The sequence below is a fragment of the Pantherophis guttatus genome, chromosome 7 (assembly GCF_059756535.1).
Source record: "Pantherophis guttatus breed Tessera chromosome 7, ASM5975653v1, whole genome shotgun sequence".
NCBI lineage: Eukaryota > Metazoa > Chordata > Lepidosauria > Squamata > Colubridae > Pantherophis > Pantherophis guttatus.
The window spans coordinates 45,919,477-45,940,855 of record NC_142069.1 but is presented as its reverse complement, the minus strand read 5'-3'; the positions used below and the strand labels follow the sequence as shown (position 1 = coordinate 45,940,855).

General features: G+C 36.8%; 1 protein-coding gene across 1 annotated transcript in view; it reads left to right on the top strand.

Annotated features, from left to right (window-relative positions):
* The window catches only part of TRHDE (thyrotropin releasing hormone degrading enzyme), a 280,033-nt gene that overhangs the window by 242,533 nt on the left and 16,121 nt on the right, over nt 1-21,379 (top strand). The window contains exons 11-13 of the mRNA XM_034403421.3: nt 11,161-11,294; nt 11,388-11,443; nt 19,353-19,500. Coding sequence (XP_034259312.1) covers nt 11,161-11,294; nt 11,388-11,443; nt 19,353-19,500 — 338 coding nt within the window. The remainder of the gene's footprint in view (nt 1-11,160; nt 11,295-11,387; nt 11,444-19,352; nt 19,501-21,379) is intronic.

Here is a 21,379-nt window from a genome sequence, read left to right as displayed (position 1 = left end):
ACTGGATGGTGGGGAATGGAAGGATTCTTGCATGACAAGTGCTCCTGAAAAAGCACTTTTGGGACAACCATGACCTGAATGACTGAGAATCTCTATAGACTTTTACTCATAACATGTAAAACTTTATAAAGCTAAAGGTAAAGGTTTCCCTTGCACATATGTGCTAGTCGTTCCTGACTCTAGGAGGCGATGCTCATCTCCGTTTCAAAGCCAAAGAGCCAGCGCTGTCCGAAGACATCTCGGTGGTCATGTGGCCGGCATGACTAAATGCCAAAGGCGCATGGAAACAGGTCCCTATTTTTTCTACTTGCAGTTTTTACGTGCTTTCGAACTGCTAGGTTGGTAGAAGATGGGACAAGTAACAGGAGCTCATCCCGTTACACAGCACTAGGGATTCGAACTGTTGAACTGCTGACCTTTCGATCAACAAGCTCAAAGTCTTAGCCCCTGAGCCACCGCACCCCCTAAAACCCCTTAAAACACCACGCCCCTTAAAACTCCATAGGGTAGGCAAAAAATGTCCTGGATATGGTAATAAGAATAGCAGCAAAGCTGTCTTTTTTAAAAAGCAGGTTATATATTTGGAGTGGGGGGGAATGCATCCTTTACATCATGAGTAAAGGAACTATAGTCAGTTTCAGTTTAGGAAGCAGTTGAAAAAATAAAGCAGGATGGGGAAGAACTAAGATATAGTAGCTATAGTGACTGACACCGGACAGATCCAGTTTTTACGCTCTCTGCAGCCATGGCAGCTCACTTGGTGACTTTCAGCCCAACCTGCCTCACAGGCTTATTGTGAAGGAATATAGGAGAATGGAGCACTCATGAATGTATCTTAGAGCAAAGATGGAATACAGATACATGTGCAGAGATGGTTCACATAAAGCCATAAGAATACCTAAGCCTTCCTTCTTACACCTAGGAATTCTTCCTTCTTTAAGAACCACATGATGAGTCAATTCCTTGCTGCTGGGTGGGGGAGGGAATGAAGGATTGCAAGAATGACAGGGAAACTGTCATGGAACTTTCAAAAATAGCATCACATGACTGCATCAGCCTGCATCAGACTACAGCAGCCACAACTGACTAGGTGGCTCAAGTGGCTAAGACACTGAACTTGTCGATCAGAAAGTTCAGCAGTTTAGCGGTTCGAATCCCTAGTACAGGTCTCCTGCGTGAGCAGGGGGTTGGACTAGATGACCTCCAAGATCCCTTCCAACTCTGTTACTGTTACAAACTTTCCCAAATTTCATTCCCTCAGGAGTCATGGATCCTAGATTTTGGATGATTCTGTAAATTGGCCTATTTGAGGTACCTTGGTTCAAAAATTGTTGCCTGATGGTGCATTGTTTCACCCAATTAAGGTTGGGACAGTGAGAGTTTTATTGGTACAGGTAGTCCTCGATTTATGACCACAATTGAGCCCTAATGTCTGTGGTTAAGTGAGACATTTGTTAAGTGAATTTTGCCCCATTTTACGACCTTTCTTGACATAGTTGTTAAGTGAATTACTGAAGCTGATAAATTAGTAAGGTTTAGCTTGTAAAAAAAGAAAAGAAAACAAGGCTTTGCAGTACTTTAGATTCAGTTTGAAAAACTTACTTCAGAAAAGAAACTAAAACATGAATGTAATACTGTACCGATCATTAAAGCAACTGGATATGTTTCCAGGATCTCATGACTGCAGTGGGATATAGTTGCATTATTGAACCCCAAACAGATGCTGCTTTCATGTTCCCATGTGTTCCACAGAATTTTTTTTCAGAGCAAATCTGAAGCATTGCACTGATCTAATAGCAGTCTACCAATACTTTGCATTGTAACATACAAGAAGGGAAGAACCTACAGTATTTTTTGTTGAAATTGAGAGCAGAGCAAGATCTGGTTAAAAACCGTGAAATTCAGGCTGACTATCAGGAGAAGCTAAACAGTGGGACAGTTTCCCTAGAAAAAGGATGGACTGTCTGTTGTTAAACTTTTTCCAGTGGGCTAGATGATCATTTGTTGGGAATAGTTTTGTGGATTTAAACCAGATAACATCTTAAGTCCTTTAAAGCATGCATATTCTTATGTTCTTTTAAATGTAATATTATGAATTCCCTTCTAGATAATTATAGGTCAGGATTTTTACTACCTATAAGGTGTTCTAATTTTTGACTGCTTTTGAAAAGGAAAACTTTGATGCATCAAAGTGAAGCAGATTTAAAGTGAGAAATAATATTGACATTTATCATTTGGTTCTTTTTTCTGATTTAAACTACAGTTGCAAATTAAAATTTATTAGACTGATTATTAAAAGTGAGTTCAGAGTAGAGATATAAAGTACAGAATATTATTGATTTTTTCCCTATTTTCCCCTCTTTTTTCTTTTAAAAATTCTTCTGTCCATTATAATAATGACTGTGACAATAGTGATGATATGATGTTGGTGGCCTTCATAACTCCAATCTCTTATGTATATAAGGTTACACTGCTTGATATTAAATGTCCAAATGAGATTCACAACTTTTAAGAGCAGAAAGTTATGGGGACTCCCAAAATGCCTTTCCTTTGGAGCATTTTGAAAATAATATATGTGATTCTAAGAAGCTGCAATAAAAGGAAACAATCTGCTCAAAATAAGTAGAAATGGTTGTGAACATGGAAGAGTTTGGAGGAAGAAGGAGGGAATATTTTGTGCTGAGAGACTTTGATAAGTTTAGTATCAAACTTAGCTTTCATAATTCATTGTTCCTATTTGCTAAATAGATGCAATTAGGGATTCATCCAATCTTTTCTCTCTGTTCTGAATTGCATATCATTTGTTAGTCAGAATCTTTCCAACAACCATATTGCAGAGAACAAACCCCATTGACATATGGTCCACTCAGCGTAATCATAAACTTTTGTACAGGAGAGCAGCATTTGGTCTGGAAGTTGCAAGTTCATTCTTACAGAGATAAAAAGGAGCAAAGGTAAAAGACAAGTATGTTATTTAAATATTACATTTAGACCCAATTCTTTCATTATTAGCATAATATTTCTAAGATGAAAAATATAAGGAAGAGATTTTTATTAAACATTTGACCCAGGGGTGGGTTCTACTTACTTTTACTACTGGTTTGCAATGGGGCCACATGCATGTGCACGAGCGAAGTGAGCGTGTGCACACGCTCTTCTGCGCATGCGCAGAAGCATTCTGATGACGTCGGGGTCGGTGGGCGGAGCCTCCTGCCGGCTTTACTACTGGTTCTATAGAACCGGTGCGAACCGGGGGCAACCCACCACTGATTTGACCCCATGTTTTGCAAGGAAGAAAAACCCTTCAGTAGTAGGTAAATAGTAAACATCCTTGCTAAGTGGATGAATGAGTGGATCAATAAGAATTGTTACCTAGGCTAATGGTGTCTTGTGTTGGTAATCTCTGTGTATAAGAAGCACAAAAGGAGAAATGGATTAAGTCTCAGAGGAGCTTGCATAGAAGAAACTATTTTTCTATCTTTTATCAAGTAGCAGATTGTGGTCTACTTTGTCAAATGCCTTTTGTTACCTTGTCAAATAATGCAATAAGATTTGTCTGATATGTTTTTGACAAACCCATGTTGGCTTTTGGTTATGACTTTGTTATAATAGATTCCTACATTGCATAAATAATAAGAAAATGGAAACTTTATTTGCTATCCTTATGTACTTCTACGTAAGTAATTCTGGGTCAGTTAGAAAACAACCCGCCTAACCTTATTCAGCATTACAATAGCAAGCAAAGAAGGAACAGATTTTTTAATAGTATCACAAACTGTAGCACTAGAGGCTAGGGAGAAAAATAGAGCTCATTAAGAACTCTACAGGATGTCTGAACATTATTTGACCAGCAGTAGGAAGGAGGGACAATTGCTCACACAGCCACCCTGAACAGCTGCCTCTGTTCATAATATAAATTCACAATGTGTCTACATTAGCTAAATAAAATGTAATATTTGCAATGGTGTGATATATAGATTTTTTTAAAAAAGCTGAATAATACATTCAAGGATTGTCTATATAGAATAAATAATTTAGGGAAAAAAAACATTAACGGCAGCTAGTTCATAGTATTTAAAAAAATATCTAAGATATTTTATAGTGAAATTGCATATGATTGCTATGATGTAGCAACATCACTAAAATATGATAGAAATTGCATGATGAAAGGGACTGTAGACATCTAAAAGCATAGAAGTCAAACGTTAGTAATAATATAGACCCTCACAGAAAATATTTTATCAAACATTCTTTACAATAGCTACCCACTCCAGTCCCGCTGCCTGGAGGCCGTATGGGTCTGGATGGGGAGAAATAGGCTCAGACTCAACCCTTCCAAGACCGAGTGGCTGTGGCTTCCGGCGTCCCAGTATAGTCAGCTAACGCCATCGCTGTCTTTAGGGGGTGAATCTTTAGCCCCCACAGAGAGGGCTCGCAATCTGGGCATCCTCCTGGATGCACGGCTGTCTTTAGAAGAGCATATGAAGGCCATGGCCAGGGGGGCCTTCTATCAGGTTCGCCTGATTCGCCAGTTGCATCCCTTTCTGGACCGGGACGCCTTATGAACAGTCACTCATGCCCTTGTTACCTCTCGGATGGACTACTGTAATGCTCTCTACATGGGGCTCCCCCTGAAGAGCACTCGGAGGCTCCAACTGGTCCAGAATGCGGCCGTGTGGGTGATCATGGGTGCAACCCGTTGCATTCATGTAACACCTCTCCTGCGCGAGCTGCACTGGCTCCCAGTGGTCTTCCTGGTGCGATTCAAGGTGTTGGTTACCACCTTTAAAGTGCTCCATGGCTCAGGACCTGGGTATCTACGAGACCGCCTTCTGCCACCGATAGCCTCCCACCGACCAGTTCGCTCCCACAGAGAGGGATTCCTCAGGGTGCCGTCGGCCAAATTGTGTTGGCTGGCGACACCCAGGGGGAGAGCCTTCTCTGTGGGAGCCCATGCCCTTTGGAATGAACTGCCCCCGGAAATATGCACAATCTCTGACCTCCGAGTTTTTCGCTGTGCCCTCAAGACCCTGCTCTTCCGACAGGTAGGGCTATCTTTGTAATGGAGTTTTAAATTTGGAGTTTTAAAATTTTTGGGTTCTTAACGAATTTCAGCCACAAATGTAAGAATTTTAATAATTTTTAAATTTAATTATGATGTTTGTATTGTGTTTTTACTTGGCTGTGCACCACTCTGAGTCCTTTGGGAGAGGGGTGGTATAGAAATAAAATTATCTATCTATCTATTTGAACTAATGTAACATGGAAAAAAAAATCCTTTGTAGGCATAACTCAAAGTAAAACATGCCCTTAACTGTAAAAAACAAGCTGTCCTCAACTTATAACCATAATTGAGCCCACAATTACAGTTGTAAGTCATGGTGGTCATTAAGTGGATCGCGTGGTGATCCACCACGTGACCACAACTGGTTTTACAACCTTTTTTGCAGTGGTCAATGCCACAGTTGTTAAGTAAATGTGTGGTCATTAAGCAACACATTTTTACCCAATGGGCATTTTTACTGTAAACCAAAAGTAAATGCCAGTTTCCAACAACAAAAAATAATCATAAATTCCAGTCACATGAGTGCAGAACATTGCAAACAGACATACAGTGGATATAGAAAAATCTACACACTCCCCTGTTAAAATGCCAGGTTTGTGAGATGTAAAAATATCACATCACGATCAGTTCAGAATTTTTCCACCTTTAATATAGCATACTGTACAACATAAGCTGTACAAATCAAATGAAAAACAAACTAAAATATTTTCGGTGGAAAAAAATAAAAAATGTCTGTAGAATATCCAAACAATTCTTCTGAATCATTTTCAAAGTGCACACAGTGTTAGTAGAATATTCAGTATACCTTGGTGAAAATATGGAAGAGTCATTGCCTATGCAAACAGGGCTGAAACATTTTTTTAAGTCTAAAGAAATGAGGTAACATTTGGAAATGTCTCAAACAGATACCATCCTGAGTCACTGGATGTATAAGGAGTATAAGGAGGAAGGGATACAGCAGAATCAGACTTTCAAGGTTCTGTTATTATAGCCGATTTCAATTAAAATAATTTTAGCCTTCCTGTGGAGTCCTGGTCTGGACTATCTAGTGGGGATGAAATAGAACCCAGAGAAGTTTTACTCCTATTAATGCATATTTTATAACCCTTCAAGCTTACTTAAAGAGTTTGAAATAATGTTATGTTTAGAATGATTTAACAAATGATTTAATTTCTGCTGTACTGAACTCTAGAGGTCAAAATGACTAGAATTGTTTCTTGCTTTTTAAGTATTATAAATTACAGCATTTTGATTAAAACTCTTACTAAAGTAACAAAACAAATATTATAAGGTAGTGTAGTCTTAGCTTACTGACTCCTTGTTTAGCAACCATTAAAAATTATGATGGTATTTTTTTAAAAAGCTTTATGACCAATCCTTGCTTTTATGATTGTCAAGAGTCCTGCAGTCACATGATCATTCAGCTGCTTGCAACCAAAGTTTATTTATGACCATCACAGCATCCTGTGGTCACATGATAATTTTTTGTGCTTTACAACTGCCTTTCAACAAGGCAGAAAGTAAAATTATAAATCATAGTCATGTGATATTTTGCTTAGCAACCATACCACTTTGCTAACAACTGAAGGGGAGTTGAATTTGTAAGATTATCGTGATCATGTGATTCCCCCCCCCTTAGCTACCAGGGTACTTATAATGGAGTTGCCAATCAACAATCGACTGAAATAAAAAAGCTCTATAAAATGTCAGAAGCATTTGTTTTCCTCAAAATAACTAAGAATCAATAGTTTACTTTTAACAGTTCATGCATATGGAATTATGTAATAATTTATTTATACTGTAATAGGAAGATTATTTATATCGCCATGGTAATCCTATCTCTTAATGACATTCTTGTAAATATGTGACAAAATTAAGGATAAAAAAAATGGCTGTCATCCTGCTTTGTGATCTCCTAGAAACGTGGGGGAGGGGAGAGAGAGTGTGTCTCCCATGGAAACAGGTTGCAGTAAATTGTAATTCATTAAGGAACTGGCAAGAAGTTTTGTTGGGCTGAAAAACGGAGTGAGAGAAGATGGTTAATGAGCAAAGTGGGATTCAAGCGATTTCAGATTACTGAAGATATTCAGGTCGTGGATGATCTGAAGATCACTCAAGTTGATGAGAATCCTGGGTAAATCAGAATCAGCAAAATGGGGAAAGGACTATGGTTTCAGGGAAATCTGAGGGAAAAGGCCTAAGATGGGAGTCTATGACAATTCACCTTGGCCAACTTGCCATGGCCAATTCGCCACAGCCAACTCACTGCAAGACAAGAGTTACACTAATATCAAAGAAATGGTGGAATAGAATCATTAAAGAAAGGATGCAAAAGGAGGGACAGAATGAAATACGAATGGCAAAAAATCTTTATTTTAAATAATTAAATAGAACTGTTAAATTGTCCCACAATGAGTTGGTGAGTTGGCCATGGTGAATTGTACTGTGCCAAGGTAAGGTGCCTGTGGTGAGTTGGCTGTGGCGAGTTGGGCGTAGTGAGTTTGCTGCAGCGAGTTGGCTGTGGTAAGTAGTCCCATTCCATAAGATCAACATTTTGCTAGCTTTGAGAGATTGCCAGTTATTTCTTTTCCTAAGGACCTATTCCATGGGGATTTTAGTTACAACTACAAACATAATAGCAGCTTAAGACAAGCACATTGACTTCAGAAGAAGCACTATTCTGTAAGCAAAGAAATAGTTAATTGCTGAAGAGCAGAGCAATAATATTCATAAAACAATTTAGGACTTTTATTACCAACCTCTTTATAGCATATCCTGGGGTGGGGAACTGTTTATCTGCTTTATCTACAGGCCACTAACAGAGCCATGTAGTTATAATAGTCTTACTGATTTTAAAATATTACAAAAAAAGACGCACCGGACCATAAGATGCACATTAGCTTTAGAGGAGGAAAAAAAAAAAAATCTGCCTCTGCCTCCCAGCATTCATCCGGTATTAATCTGGCTAGTGTCCTTGCAGCAAACAGCCTGGTCAACTTCAGTACATTATCACAGCCGCAGCATGTGGCTCGTCAGGGCTTCGCCCCATTGTGCCCACCACCAGTCAACTGAGCTGAGCTGCTGCTGCTGCTGCCAGGGAACATTGGAGCCTTCGCTGCCGGGCAGTTGGTTGGCAGTTAGATCGGCCTCCTGGAATACCGCCAATCAGCTGTTCTAGGTGGTGGGGATTGCTGCTGTTCGCAGCTGCTGGATGGCAGCAGTGGCAAATGGCAGCGAGTGCGAATGGCAGCGGTGGCAGTGATCCCCGCCACAGCTGATCAGCGGTATTCCGGGAGGCCGATCTAACTGCCAACCAACTGCCCGGCAGCGAAGGCTCCAGCGTTTCCTGGTGGGAGTGAATGGTACACCAACCCCCCTCGCCCAGCTGCAATATTTGCTCTATAAAATGCACAGACATTTCCACCCACTTTTTAGTACGAAAAATACGGTATTTTTGCCCATTGAGACTCTGCTAGATTCTTTTGGACTATTATGTTAAAAATGAGAAATAGTTCACCACTCTTTGTTAATCATTAAAATTAATAAATGGGAGAAAATTATTGTATATTGCTATAAGACAGCTGAATCGAGGGATGTGTTCAAAATCCTCCTATAAAATTCCTTCTTACTTTCAAAACTTCTGGAAACCATGCAGTGAATGCTCAGAGAAGTATTTATTTCATGATATTTTCATATGGAGTACTTGTGATATACAGTTGCAAGAAAAAGTATGTGAACCCCTTGGGATTACGTGGAGTTTTGCATGAATTGGTCATAAAATGTGCTCTGAACTTCATCTAAGTCACAACAATAGAAAAACACAGTCTGCTTAAAATAATACTACACAAACATTAGATGTTGCCATGGTTTAATTGAACATAACATGTAAACATTCACAGTGCAGGGAGGAAAAAGTATGTGAATATTTGGACTTAATAAGTGGTTGACCCTCCTTTGGCAGTAATAACCTCAACCAAACATTTCCTGTAGTTGCAGATCAGACCTGCACAACGATCTGGAGTAATTTTGGACCACTCCTTTTCACAAAACTGTTTCAGTGTAGCAATATTCTTGGGATGTCTGGTGTGAATCGCTCTCTTAAGGTCATGCCACAGCATTTCAATCGAGTTGAGGTCAGGACTCCAGAAGGCGTATTCTGTGCTGTTGAAGCCATTTTTTTGTTGAATTACTTGTATGCTTTGGGTCATTGTCCTGTTGCATCACCCATCCTCTGTGGAGCTTCAGTTGGTGGACAGATGGTCGTACGTTTTCCTGCAAAATGTCTTGATAAATTCTGGAATTCATTTTCCCATCAATGACAATAATCCGTCCAGGCCCTGAGGCAGCAAAGCAGGCCCAAACCATGATGCTCCCTCCACCATGTTTTACAGTGGGGATGAGGTTTTGATGTTGGTGTGTTGTACCTTTTTTTCTCCACACATAGTGTTGTGTGTGCTTCTCAAACAACTCAATTTTGGTTTCATCTGTCCACAGTATATTTTGCCAGTAGTGCTGTGGAACATCCAGGTGCTCTTTTGCAAACTTCAAATGTGCTGCAATATTTTTTTTGGACAGCAATGGCTTCCTCCGTGGTGTCCTCCCATGTACTCCATTCTTGTTTAATGTTTTCCTTATTGTAGATGTGTCAACAAAAATGTTAGCATGTGCCAGAGATTTCTGTAGGTCTTTAGCTGACACTCTAGGATTCTTCTTTACGTCATGAAGCATTCTGCGCTTTGCTCTTGCAGTCATTTTTACAGACAACCACGCCTAAGGAGAGTAGCAAAAGTGCTAAACTTTCTCCATTTGTAGACAGTCTGTCTTACCGTGGACACATGAACATCAAGGCTTTTGGAGATACTTTTGTAACCCTTTCCAACTTCATGCAAGTCAACAATTCTTGATCGTAGGTCTTCTGAGAGCTCTTTTCTGCGAGGCATGGTTCACATCAGACAGTGCTTCTTGAAATCAGTAAACCCAAAACAGGTGTGTGTTTTTAAAGGGCAGGACAGCTGTCAGCAACACATCCAATATCATCACACTGATTGGAGTCAAGGTTGGCTCACTCCTGGCTCCCATTAGCTCTTGGAGAAGTCATTAGGCTAGGGGCTCACATACTTTTTCCTCCCTGCACTGTGAGTGTTTACATGTTATGTTCAATTAAACCATGGCAACATCTAATGTTTGTGTAGTATTATTTTAAGCAGACTGTGTTTTTCTATTGTTGTGACTTTGATGAAGTTCAGAGCACATTTTATGACCAATTCATGCAAAACTCCACGTAATCCCAAGGGGTTCACATACTTTTTCTTGCAACTGTATACTGTACAAATATAATCTTAATAAAAAATCATAAATATAACTTCATCTTGTTTATAATCTAGGCCTGTTGTTATATTTCAGCTTAAACTGTGATTTCTACAGTTGAACAAGCATTGATGGCTTTGCCTTTATTCCTTTTAATGTAATAAAATCATCATGAGATGAGCTTTGGCTGTTCTACTTTTGGGTGATAAATATTATTTGCGCATGCTCTGTGCAATGAAAATACTACATTTTTACATCCTCTGTGGAAAATTCTGAGAACTGGCTAGCACCATGGTGTGATAATGCTGCATGTCACCACTAGGGGATGCATTAGTAAAATAATATTCACTCATTCAAATTATCTTATAAAGTCTTTATCACATCTTGGCTGAATGTTAAGATTTGGTCCTAATTCCAGGTATGCTAGTTTAGAGATTAATCTGCCTAAGAACCATATTGGCATTATCCTTAAGAGAAAAATGAAGCAGATAACAGCAGATTTCAGTTTTTTTAAATCAAGGTTACATATGATAATTGCATTTTATAGCAATATATCTTGTCTTATTTATTTGCTCTGTAAATTGAGGACATTTATAGCTACCGTATATTTGACAGATTCTTTTTTAGATAGGAAAGTATAGTGACACCAACTACTCCTATAAAGAGTGGATATCTTATTTCCTATGGAATATCTTGTAGTTTTTTTCCTTCTTATGATCAGTTATTTTAAAATATAAAACATTCTGAAAAGTAACTTGATTTCTCTTACCACTCTACTTTGTTTACAGAACATCACAGAATTGCATATCTTAATGGAGGTACTTGGCTGCTTGGAAACATCAATCAAGCTGGCTACTTTAGGGTTAACTATGACATTAGAAACTGGAGATTGATAATTGACCAACTAATGAGAAACCATAAAGTAAGCTCATTTCACTTTCTTGTCTGAATACATGAAACACTTCCAGTTTCTTATCATCCTAAGGTCTTCAATTTTTCTCCTCTACCCTTATAGGTAATCTCTGTCAGTAATCGTGCAGGTTTGATCGATGATGCATTCAATTTAGCCAGGTATGTTTTTCGGGAGATAATCCAGTTTAATGCATATTCCTACAGCCCTCATATATTTTCCTTCATAGTGTGGTTGTGCAGTTTGAAGTTGAAGATACTTTGAAACTCTTCCAATTTTCATCCCTTTTCTTCAAGTTTCTGTCTTTTCATGACTGAGTACAAAAAAGATTCTCAGCACTGCATTCTCTATTTCTGACTAGTAAAAACCTGAGAGTATTTCTGAATGCAGATGCTTGATTAATTTTCTTTAAGGTCAGTTTAAGTACTTTTGAGATTAATAATCTGTTCCCATTTCACTAATGAATTATTTACCTTTCAAAGTGCTTCTTGAGCAACATGTCATTTTTAGTAATAAAACTCTGAGCTTCAGTATTTTTAATGCTCTCTTACAGATAAAATGTCTTATTTGACAGTAAAAGATGCATATATTTTCTCCCTGTCCGGAATGGTATGAATATACGAATATGAAACCAATTTTAGATGTGGCAGGTTTTGCATAACAATAATTGCAAAATAACAACTGCTAACAATTTATGAAAATAGCTATCGTAATGTTAGTGACTGAAGTTTGTATTAACCAGTAATACAAGAACCTAAACCAATTTTAGAAGTGGCAGGTTTTGCATGACGATAATTGCAATGTAACAATTACTAATACTATAATTTATGAAAATAGATGTCATAATGTTAGTGATCAAAGTTTTCAGTAACCTGTAAATAAGAACCTGAAACTTCCTAACTGAAGAGAAAACAACATAAGGGGAAAAAAAGGAATGGAAATAGCATGATCAACAAAAAGTAGGCAACAAACATTAGGAGAAGCAGTAGGATTATAAGAAAGGGAGGGCTCATATACTGTAAATGGCACTATTATTGCTCAGCTTTCTTTGATCTCTACTATCATATTTTTGGCAATAAAGGGAACTCACCTTAGCAGAAGAAGGGTCTTGCTGAATTAAATATTTTCTTGCCCATAGCAACCAGCCAGTTCTTTCAAGCAAGCCTGCAAGCAGGATTTATTTACTTATTAGATTTTTATCCCGCCTTTATTATTTTATAAATAAGTCAAGGTGGCAAATGTACATAACACTCCATCCTCTTTTTATTTTCCCCACAACAATACCGTCAGGTGGATTGGGCTGAGAAAAACAAACTGGGCCCAAAGTCACCCAGCCAGCTTTCATGGTAAAGCAGGACTGGAACTCATAGTCTCTTGGCTTTTAGCCTTGATTCCTTAATCACTACACCAAACTGGCTGTCTGACTTGAAAGTAATAATGCATTTCAGTGCTTTTTGCTTCTCATGAGTGTCAGTTTTCATGTCCAATAGTTGTTGATTCCTTCTTGAATCTGATGCTTTATATAAATGTGTGTTTTTATCTGTATGGAATTTCCTGCCAGTTTTATGGTAACTCATACCTTTAGGAGAGAGGGAAAAAGTATTTGATTACTTTTTTCACTCCATCCTTAAGAGATATACAAACATCAATTATATTTTTTTAATGAAGCACTTAGTTTATTTTGTCAAACTTCATTGAAGAATGTAATTACTATATTCTGTAGATATTCATTGATCATTACTCAGAAAAAAGATGCCTTCTATACTGGCACTTGGTTTGGGCAACCAAACTCTAATTTAGATACATTCTGGGAGGATGTGATTCATGACAGGATTTGACATCTCATGATTATATTCTGTTTCTCATGACCCCTGATTTACATCTTTTAGTAAATATTAATCTGTTATTATTTTACTTCATTTAATTTGCATACTGCTTAGTATGCTATCCAGAAATGTATTGCATGAAATACTTAAAAATAATAAAAGAGAACAAAGCATTATTTGTGCTGTGACTTTTTTACTCCTTTGACCTCCAGATCTTTGAATACTGTTAAAGTTAATCAAAACAGAAATTAATATTGCTTTTTAGTACAAATTTCTACTTAAAAAAAAAAGTTCACTGTCATTACAATGCAACTTGAACATATATTGTCTAGGATAAGATATGTGAAGTTTTATTTTATTTTTGTATTGAAGCACAGCATATTTATTTTAAAATTCATATACTTTTTCTACATCACAAAGTATGCATTATCTTCTTAATCTGCAATTTAATGTTCTCCTAAATGTATGTTATATTAATAAAAGTATACCCTAGGGGATATTTTAAAATTCTACATAGCCTTAATTTAGTAAGCAGTTATTTCATAGCTATTTCCATTAAATGTGAACAAATTGTTTCTCAGTGAATTCTAATGCAATCAGCAGACGTAGAACTCAATTATTCTGCAATTATTGGAAATGGTGTACTTGGTAACTGTTGATTTTTATATGGCAGATTTGTCAATTTAATACATTTTTAGTTTAATACTGTTAATGTAACTTTTAATAAGTATACAATATTAATTTGCATATTAGTACATGAAGATTAAATTGCATCAATATTTCAGTTCCCTTTTTGGCAGTTTGTATTTTGCTGAATATAAGAGGGAGTTTTTAGATGAGATGCTTTATGCATTCCCCTACAAGCAGGTGAATTAAACTTTCCCCAGGAAGGATGGTTTGTATACAGCAGTGGTTCTCAACCTTTTCTTTACCATGGATACCCTTTAAATACCTTTTGTGGCCAGAAACCATGGCTATGGGCCACCAAGACTTAGTCTAGGTCCTAGGTTCCTAGGATCTCCAGATACAAGGATCAAATAGCAAATGATGGAAAGATCTCTAACTAAGAGAGTCACTGTTAGTATAAATTATACCACGATAAATGGATATTGATATCTTCATACATATATGTGTATGGTTTTCTCAGAATTTTTCTTATTTTCCATTGCTGTTCATTTGTTTCTTTCACTGATGAAAAATGAATGCCACCTCACTGACTAATCAGTTTTTCTGGGGGGGAAAATGGAATCGCTTTATTGGTTGAGATTTTTAAGACAAAGTAGGAGTCCATTGGAGTAGGGCAGCCAATAAATTTAAATAAATAAATAATGCTTGTTCAGGCTTCAGTTCAAAATGTATTTTGGAACTTAGCTCATTGGAAAGGGTAGGGTATTGCTCTGCCTGCCAAGTAGGGATTTTAAATAGTATTTTTCAGTTTCACTCATCTTAGCTGTATATGGGATGATTGATAGGAGCTATCCTTAAATCAGAATGATCCTTACCTTAGCTGTTTTCCATCATAGCATTTTGGATAGATGGCAAGATTGTGGAGGATATACTTGTTTGAAGTCACTGCAGTCATATTTCATTGTCATCCAAGATCTTTTTTCTGTGTTTAAGTACAGGGCAGCATTTTCTTTTATGAACAGTAAACTGATTTATTTATTTTTAATAATCACATGCCCTTTTTTTCCCTTGTCTCTCCGTTAGTTAGCTTTTCCAACTTTCCTATCCCATCATTTTAATTGTATTAGTGCTTTAAATTAGTCTTTCTTCTTAGTTCTTTATTCTCTATTACAGGTAATTCAATACCTAACATTTGTTCTGAATTTCTTTCAGTGTTTTGATAATTATAAATAATGTATTATTTGTTATCTGCCTTCCTGGGTTTTGATCTTGAAAGCAGTATCCCAGTTTGGCATTATTTAGGAATATGTGCATAATGTTTAGTTTATTAATGGAAAGCTTGTGGCTAGGCAAGAAGATCTTACTCAGCTTGTAGTGGCAAAGACCTAGGAGCATAGCACTAGTACTCCGAGTTTAGGTGCTTATGGTCAGAAGAGTGTATAATGTGAAAATCCACAAGCTGATATATATGACAGTTTGAGTGGTTTATAACTTCATAACAATTCAATATCCTAAGTTTTATTTCCATTCTTATGAGGAAATGAAAAGAGCAGGGTGATTTTTAAATTCTCATAATAAATTAATATAAAAAGGAGCCTGCTCCAATTTTTATTAATTTTGGCAAACTTAATCTGTCACTGGTTGAGATCCAGTGGCGGATAAGCCTTCAGAGTGGATATTGGGTTGTGTGAGGAGGTGATGTGTGTTCCTGAGTGAGAGTTGGGAAGAGAGAATAAGTGGGTTGAGCACCACTTTACCAGTTAGTGAGAGAGGCCAGTTAAGGTGGAGTAGATAAATGGGAGTGGGATAAGTGGTTTAGAGGTTCTGATAGCACTAAGAACAATAACTGAATCATGTGCAAGAACAGATGGAGGGATCCTTAGTTAAGGGAGCTGGGAGGCTAGAGTTGGGGGAAAATGAATTCTCTGAAGGCAGATCAATATATTCAGTTGGGGTTTCTTTCACCTTTCTACTATTGCCCCCACCTATGGAACATCTTGCCCCTGGAGGTGAGGTTGGCCTCCACTCATCTTCTAGAACTAACATGGGGATTCAATAATGGTACATAGTCCAGGGGTGGTTGTTTGTTTGAGGATGCTCTCCCTTTTAATATACTTCTCACATATTTTTATAGTCTTCTTTTTACTTGTAAGCCACTTAAAGTAACTGACCTCTTCACGCATGTCTATTGTTCCTGGCATTTAATCCTATTCTGATTAAAAATAAAAAACAAAAGGTTATATGGGTTTCATGTGCTTATGTTTTTTCCATGCTAAAAAACAGGAGACAAAGCTCCAGTTTATCAAAATGTCATCCCAGAAGTTGCAAAAATCATGATATCATAGTTAAAAAATCTTTTCCAGGATATGGTCAATTACAGGAATTTTAGCTTTGTGGATAAATTTTCTATTAAATTAAACTTTAGAAATATTTGTGGAATGGACCTGGTATATCATATGAAAAATGCATTATGTTTGCTTTTATACCTATGATATTATTGTGGTTTTCCTTACATTGCTTATTGCTTTTGTTTCTTCTTTATGGCTATGGGTTTTTCAAGTTTTTAGATTGTACTACGAATGTTTTAACTATATTATTTATACTGTGAAAGTGGCAGGGCCTTTCTTTTAAATTCTGGTGGAGTAGAAATATGACAGTGAAAGAAAGAGAGAGAAATAGAAAGATACTATAAAAAAGAGTTTAATTGCTTCAGAACAATTTATCTTCGGGGCTGATGAGGAGGAGGTAGTAGGGTAAGAATCTGTTTTCCTAATGATTTTATTTGCTGGATAAAAGCATATGGTCACTGCTAGCAGCAACATATTTTAATTTCATTTATTTACTATATTAAACATTTGTTTATACAACCCATCTTTATTCTTAATTGGTTGCTCCCACCACTCCTCTTCAGGGTCACTTTTTTTATTAAAGCACTTGCAAGATCAAGCGTAGAGAACAAATAGACAATAACATATACAACAATATTGCTTCACTTTTAATCCCTAGGTATCCAAATTCTTAAATAAATTATTAGGCAATACAATCTATTGGGCCTTAAATAACCTATGTCTTTTGCCTCAAGCTTTGCCCATAGTAAGGCTAACTCAAAAACATTGTAATATATATTTCTCTACTTCCAAGTTTTAGAAAAGTACATAATATCCCTGTATTTAGTAGTATCTTATCCCCAGATTGGATCTCTGCCATCTATATATTACAATTATTTACTCTGTCACAAACAATCATTATCACATATGAAGACTCAAGAATGCACACTCAGAAACTATATACTCATCTCTCTTTTTACTGCAAGAGCAAATAAAAAAAACACAAGTTGGAGGAAATGTGTTTGTATTGGGAAGGAAAGAGGGAAGAAGGAAGAAAGCAACTAGATTGAGATAAGGCAAGACAGGGCAAGGTGGAAGGAAGGAAGGAAGGAAGGAAGGAAGGAAGGAAGGAAGGAAGGAAGGAAGGAAGTTAATTTTTCTGAATACAGCTGTTTGAAGACAACAGGATTGTTTTACTGAAGTAATCAAACTTTGAAAACTTTGTTACTTCAACCTGTGCTGATTTCATAGAGATGAACATTTGGATATCTCACCTCCAATCTGTGGAAAGTCAACATATTTTTCCATCATTTTGCACACAAGGCAAATATTCCATGTGTTCTGACCTAGGCTTCCTGATACAGTAAAAAGCACACAATTAGTCCCCAAACCCCCCTTTTTTTATTTTAAAGTTGTGAATTCCTTTCATTCACAGCACGTGCTGAATCAACAAGAGTTTATAAATAGTCCAACAGAAGTCTGCCACAGTCCTTCGGATAAGGCTGTAAACACCCACCTTTATCTTTTTTGACAAGCTGCCAAAGACCTAATTGGCAATTATCTTGGCAAGGCCACATAGAAACACAGAGTCAAAAATGGAGCTTCAAAGTACAAACCGATACCATCCACAGTGTTGCTTCCTGCAAAGGCCCACATGCCTTTGCTCTTCCTTTATGTCGTATGGGAGGGGCCAATCATCTCCAAGCCTTACTCCCAAGTCGTCCCTTTTGTTTTAACTGTTTTTGCCTTCTGGCAGGTCTGCGCATGCACACACTAGGAACAGGCTCCCCCTGTTCCTCTGCCTCTCTGATGTCCAACTCTGGAGGCTCCGGAGCCCGCACATAACTCCCAAATGGCCCTGGCCCCATCTCTGCCTCCGATGCAGAGCCCTCATCCGAGCCTTCCCCAGACTCCAGGACTGGCCCATGTTCCTCCCCAGTTTCTCCTCACTGTCCGACTCTGCTGCCAGCTCTGCAGGCTGCTGGTGGACCACAACACCAAGACAATTCTCAGTTTTAAATAATTATCAATGTAGGTATAGAAAAACATGTAAAGTAAATATATGTATAGTAATTCAAATGTGGAAACTTCTGAATCACTTTATTTATTTATTTATTTATTTATTTGTTTGTTTGTTTGTTTGTTTGTTTGTTTGTTTATTTGTTTATTTATTTATTTTGTATACCCGCCCTTCTCCCGAAGGACTCAGGGCGGTGAACAACCAGCAGATAAAATACAGAAAATACAAAAATTAAAACAATATGAAAAACCAATTAAATTAATTTGGCCCACAGTTAAAATCCATAAAATCCATAGGCCTGTATCACTGAAAATGTACACCCCCATTCAGCCAGATGGACGGAATGTGTGCTTGGTAGCATAGACAAAGACTGCACTCCACTTTCTTCCCCAGTGTTTTGCTTTTCAGATTTTCTGCTGTTAGATTTATGAGGAAATAATTCAGAATGAATTAAATTCAGACTGTCCCTGGGCAATTGCTCTAGTACTTGGTACTTTGTCTGAGTAGGGCAAAATCAATGTTCTGGAAACTATTTGTGAGCTCAGTTTCTGAGTGTATGTAAGCAAACCAAGCTGAGAATGCATCTGCAAAACACATAAATGTCACTTTAAAATTGAATATGCAACTGTAATTGACTCCTTTAAATCTATTATTAAGGACAATCATTTTTAATAATATAAACATTATTTTCCAAATGACCAGCTTGAAAAATTGGTCATCATGTTATAATTTTAAGAATGTATTTTTCTCGGTATTTGTTTTAATAGTACAAATTAAAAAAAAATATTTTTCTTCTGATACAGAAGATGTATCAGAACCTTCCTGATATTTTTATTGGTGCTACCTAATGCATTTTAAATGTATTACTTTATTATTTTGAGCAATGCCTAACATGAGGTATTTTAAAAAGGCATCTATATGATTATTACAGAAAATCATAGAGCAAGATTGAACTTCAAGCAAGTTTTCACACATAATTAGGAAATTGTAGATAATAACTAAATACATACTATTTTCTTTTTCTCACATAACATAAATACAGCAAAGCTATTCTGGAGAATGGACACTTATCAAATAGAAAATGTTAAAAATAATATTAACAGCACTATATAACATGAAAAATGATTCTACTTTTTCAGATAGATAGATAGATAGATAGATAGATAGATAGATAGATAGATAGATAGATAGATAGATTAGACAAACAGACAAGTCTATATTATTAGGCATTTTCCCCCAAGGAATAATTATAACCATTATCTTCATATAGGGCTGGCTATTTGCCCCAGAATATTCCACTTGAAATTATTAGATACCTGTCAAAGGAAAAGGAATTTCTACCTTGGCATGCTGCTAGCCGAGCTCTTTATCCTCTAGATAAATTGCTGGACCGCACAGAGAACTACAATATGTTCAATGTAAGTAAAGAAAATATACATCTCTTTCTTTTTATCAATCACTAAAGTGTTGTCCTCCCTACAAGAACACAATCACGGTGATCTCCAAGTGAGTTTAGGAGTAGGCAATTCCTTACCCTCTAAATAATTTGGGTCCTCCTATTGAGCTTTGAAACTAGCTGTGCTAGCTATGAGTGGTAGAAGTTGACATTCACAACTATTTATTTGAATATAAATTGCATTAGATAGAAATGCACTATGCTATACACAAAACTGCATGTGCTGTTATCATTTGCAATGTCTGAATGTTCTTAAGGACAACTTTATTTAGAATACATTGCAATAGTCCAAATAGGTAGTAACTAAGGCATGATGATCATAAGCAGAGCCTTTTGATTTTGCACACCAACTTTAACTGGGTAAATGCTACAATTTCTAGAGTCAAAGTTAGGAAATCTCCAGATCCAAGGGACCTATAAATCCACAGCCACTCAGTCTTTCTAGAATTAAGCCAAAAACTATACTACCAACTCCCTGCATCCATTCACCCACAGTCTCTAAATTTTGGGAAAGAATCTTGAAATCATTATCTGGACAGTTCAGGGCAGGAATGTAAACTAAATAACATCAATGTTCTGATGATACTTAATCTCATTTCAATAGAAGACTTAAGTCAAGTGATTTCATATGAATGTTAAATAGAAATGGATAGAGCACTGAAGCATTCTGTAATGCAAGATCTAGAGGAGGATGTCTTCCATCAACACTGCAAATCTTAGTCCCCTACTCGAATCCCTTAAGCCTTCCTTCGCATCCACAATGATCAATGGAATCAAAAGTGGATGCAAATTGCATCCAAAGCCCATGTGATCAATGCCACCTCACTACTATAACCTGGTCTGAAACCTGACTCAAAAGTGTCCAGATAATCACTTTCATCCAGTGTCTAGAGCCAAAGTCTGCTTATGTCTTTTCATTTTCAATTATACAGCTTTGTAAATAAAGATTTTCCACTCTTAGACTATATTAATATAATGCAAAATATTTTTTAAATGTTATATTTTGCTTTTAACATGTTGGTGTGACAATAAGGAAATTGCAGAATGATTTATTGATGACATATATTATAACGGTATAGAAAGTAAAGGGTCAAAAGTAGAAAATTATCATGTTGTCATTGATTTAAAAATGCCAACAATTTAAAAGGACACTGAAAGGCAGACCTCATTAAATTGTCTAATCCTGATATGCAGCTCATATTATTCAGTATTATATCAATTGGGTGAGTCTTTGTAGTGATTTTGCCACTATACACCTATAAAGACAGTGAAGCCCATCAGTTCATCACAATATGTGGCCCAAATATGTCACTTATAAATATTTAATAATGGACTTTACTGAAACATGTACTTCCAAGTCAAGGATAGTCTGCAATAGCAAATATTTAACATGTTTAAGCACCAGGAGCTTTTCAAGTATTTTCATATTGAAATTACAAAACTTAATCCAATGTTAAGCCCTTTCTAAAGCTAGTTATTTCAGAAAGAACTCCAGTTTCTATGAACTCTGTAGGTCAAAGGAAGCAAGAAAATTGTTTCATTTTCTCTTTTCTTTCTGCAGCATTTTACACCCACTTAAATCCTCAACTGATTTAACAGTCTGACCATGAACATTAGTTTCTCTGCAGAAAGTTGTAATAGTAGTAATAAAAACAAAATTCCAAATTCCAATATTACATGCAGACCTTGTAAAGAAAAAGATGAAGCCATAGATCATATAATTAAGGAATGTGAACCGTCAAATTGATTATGAACAATGTTAAGAGTAGCCACTATGAGGCATTGGTAGCACTGCAAAAACTATAATTTCTGATTTTCCTGAATGTGATAATACAAAATCA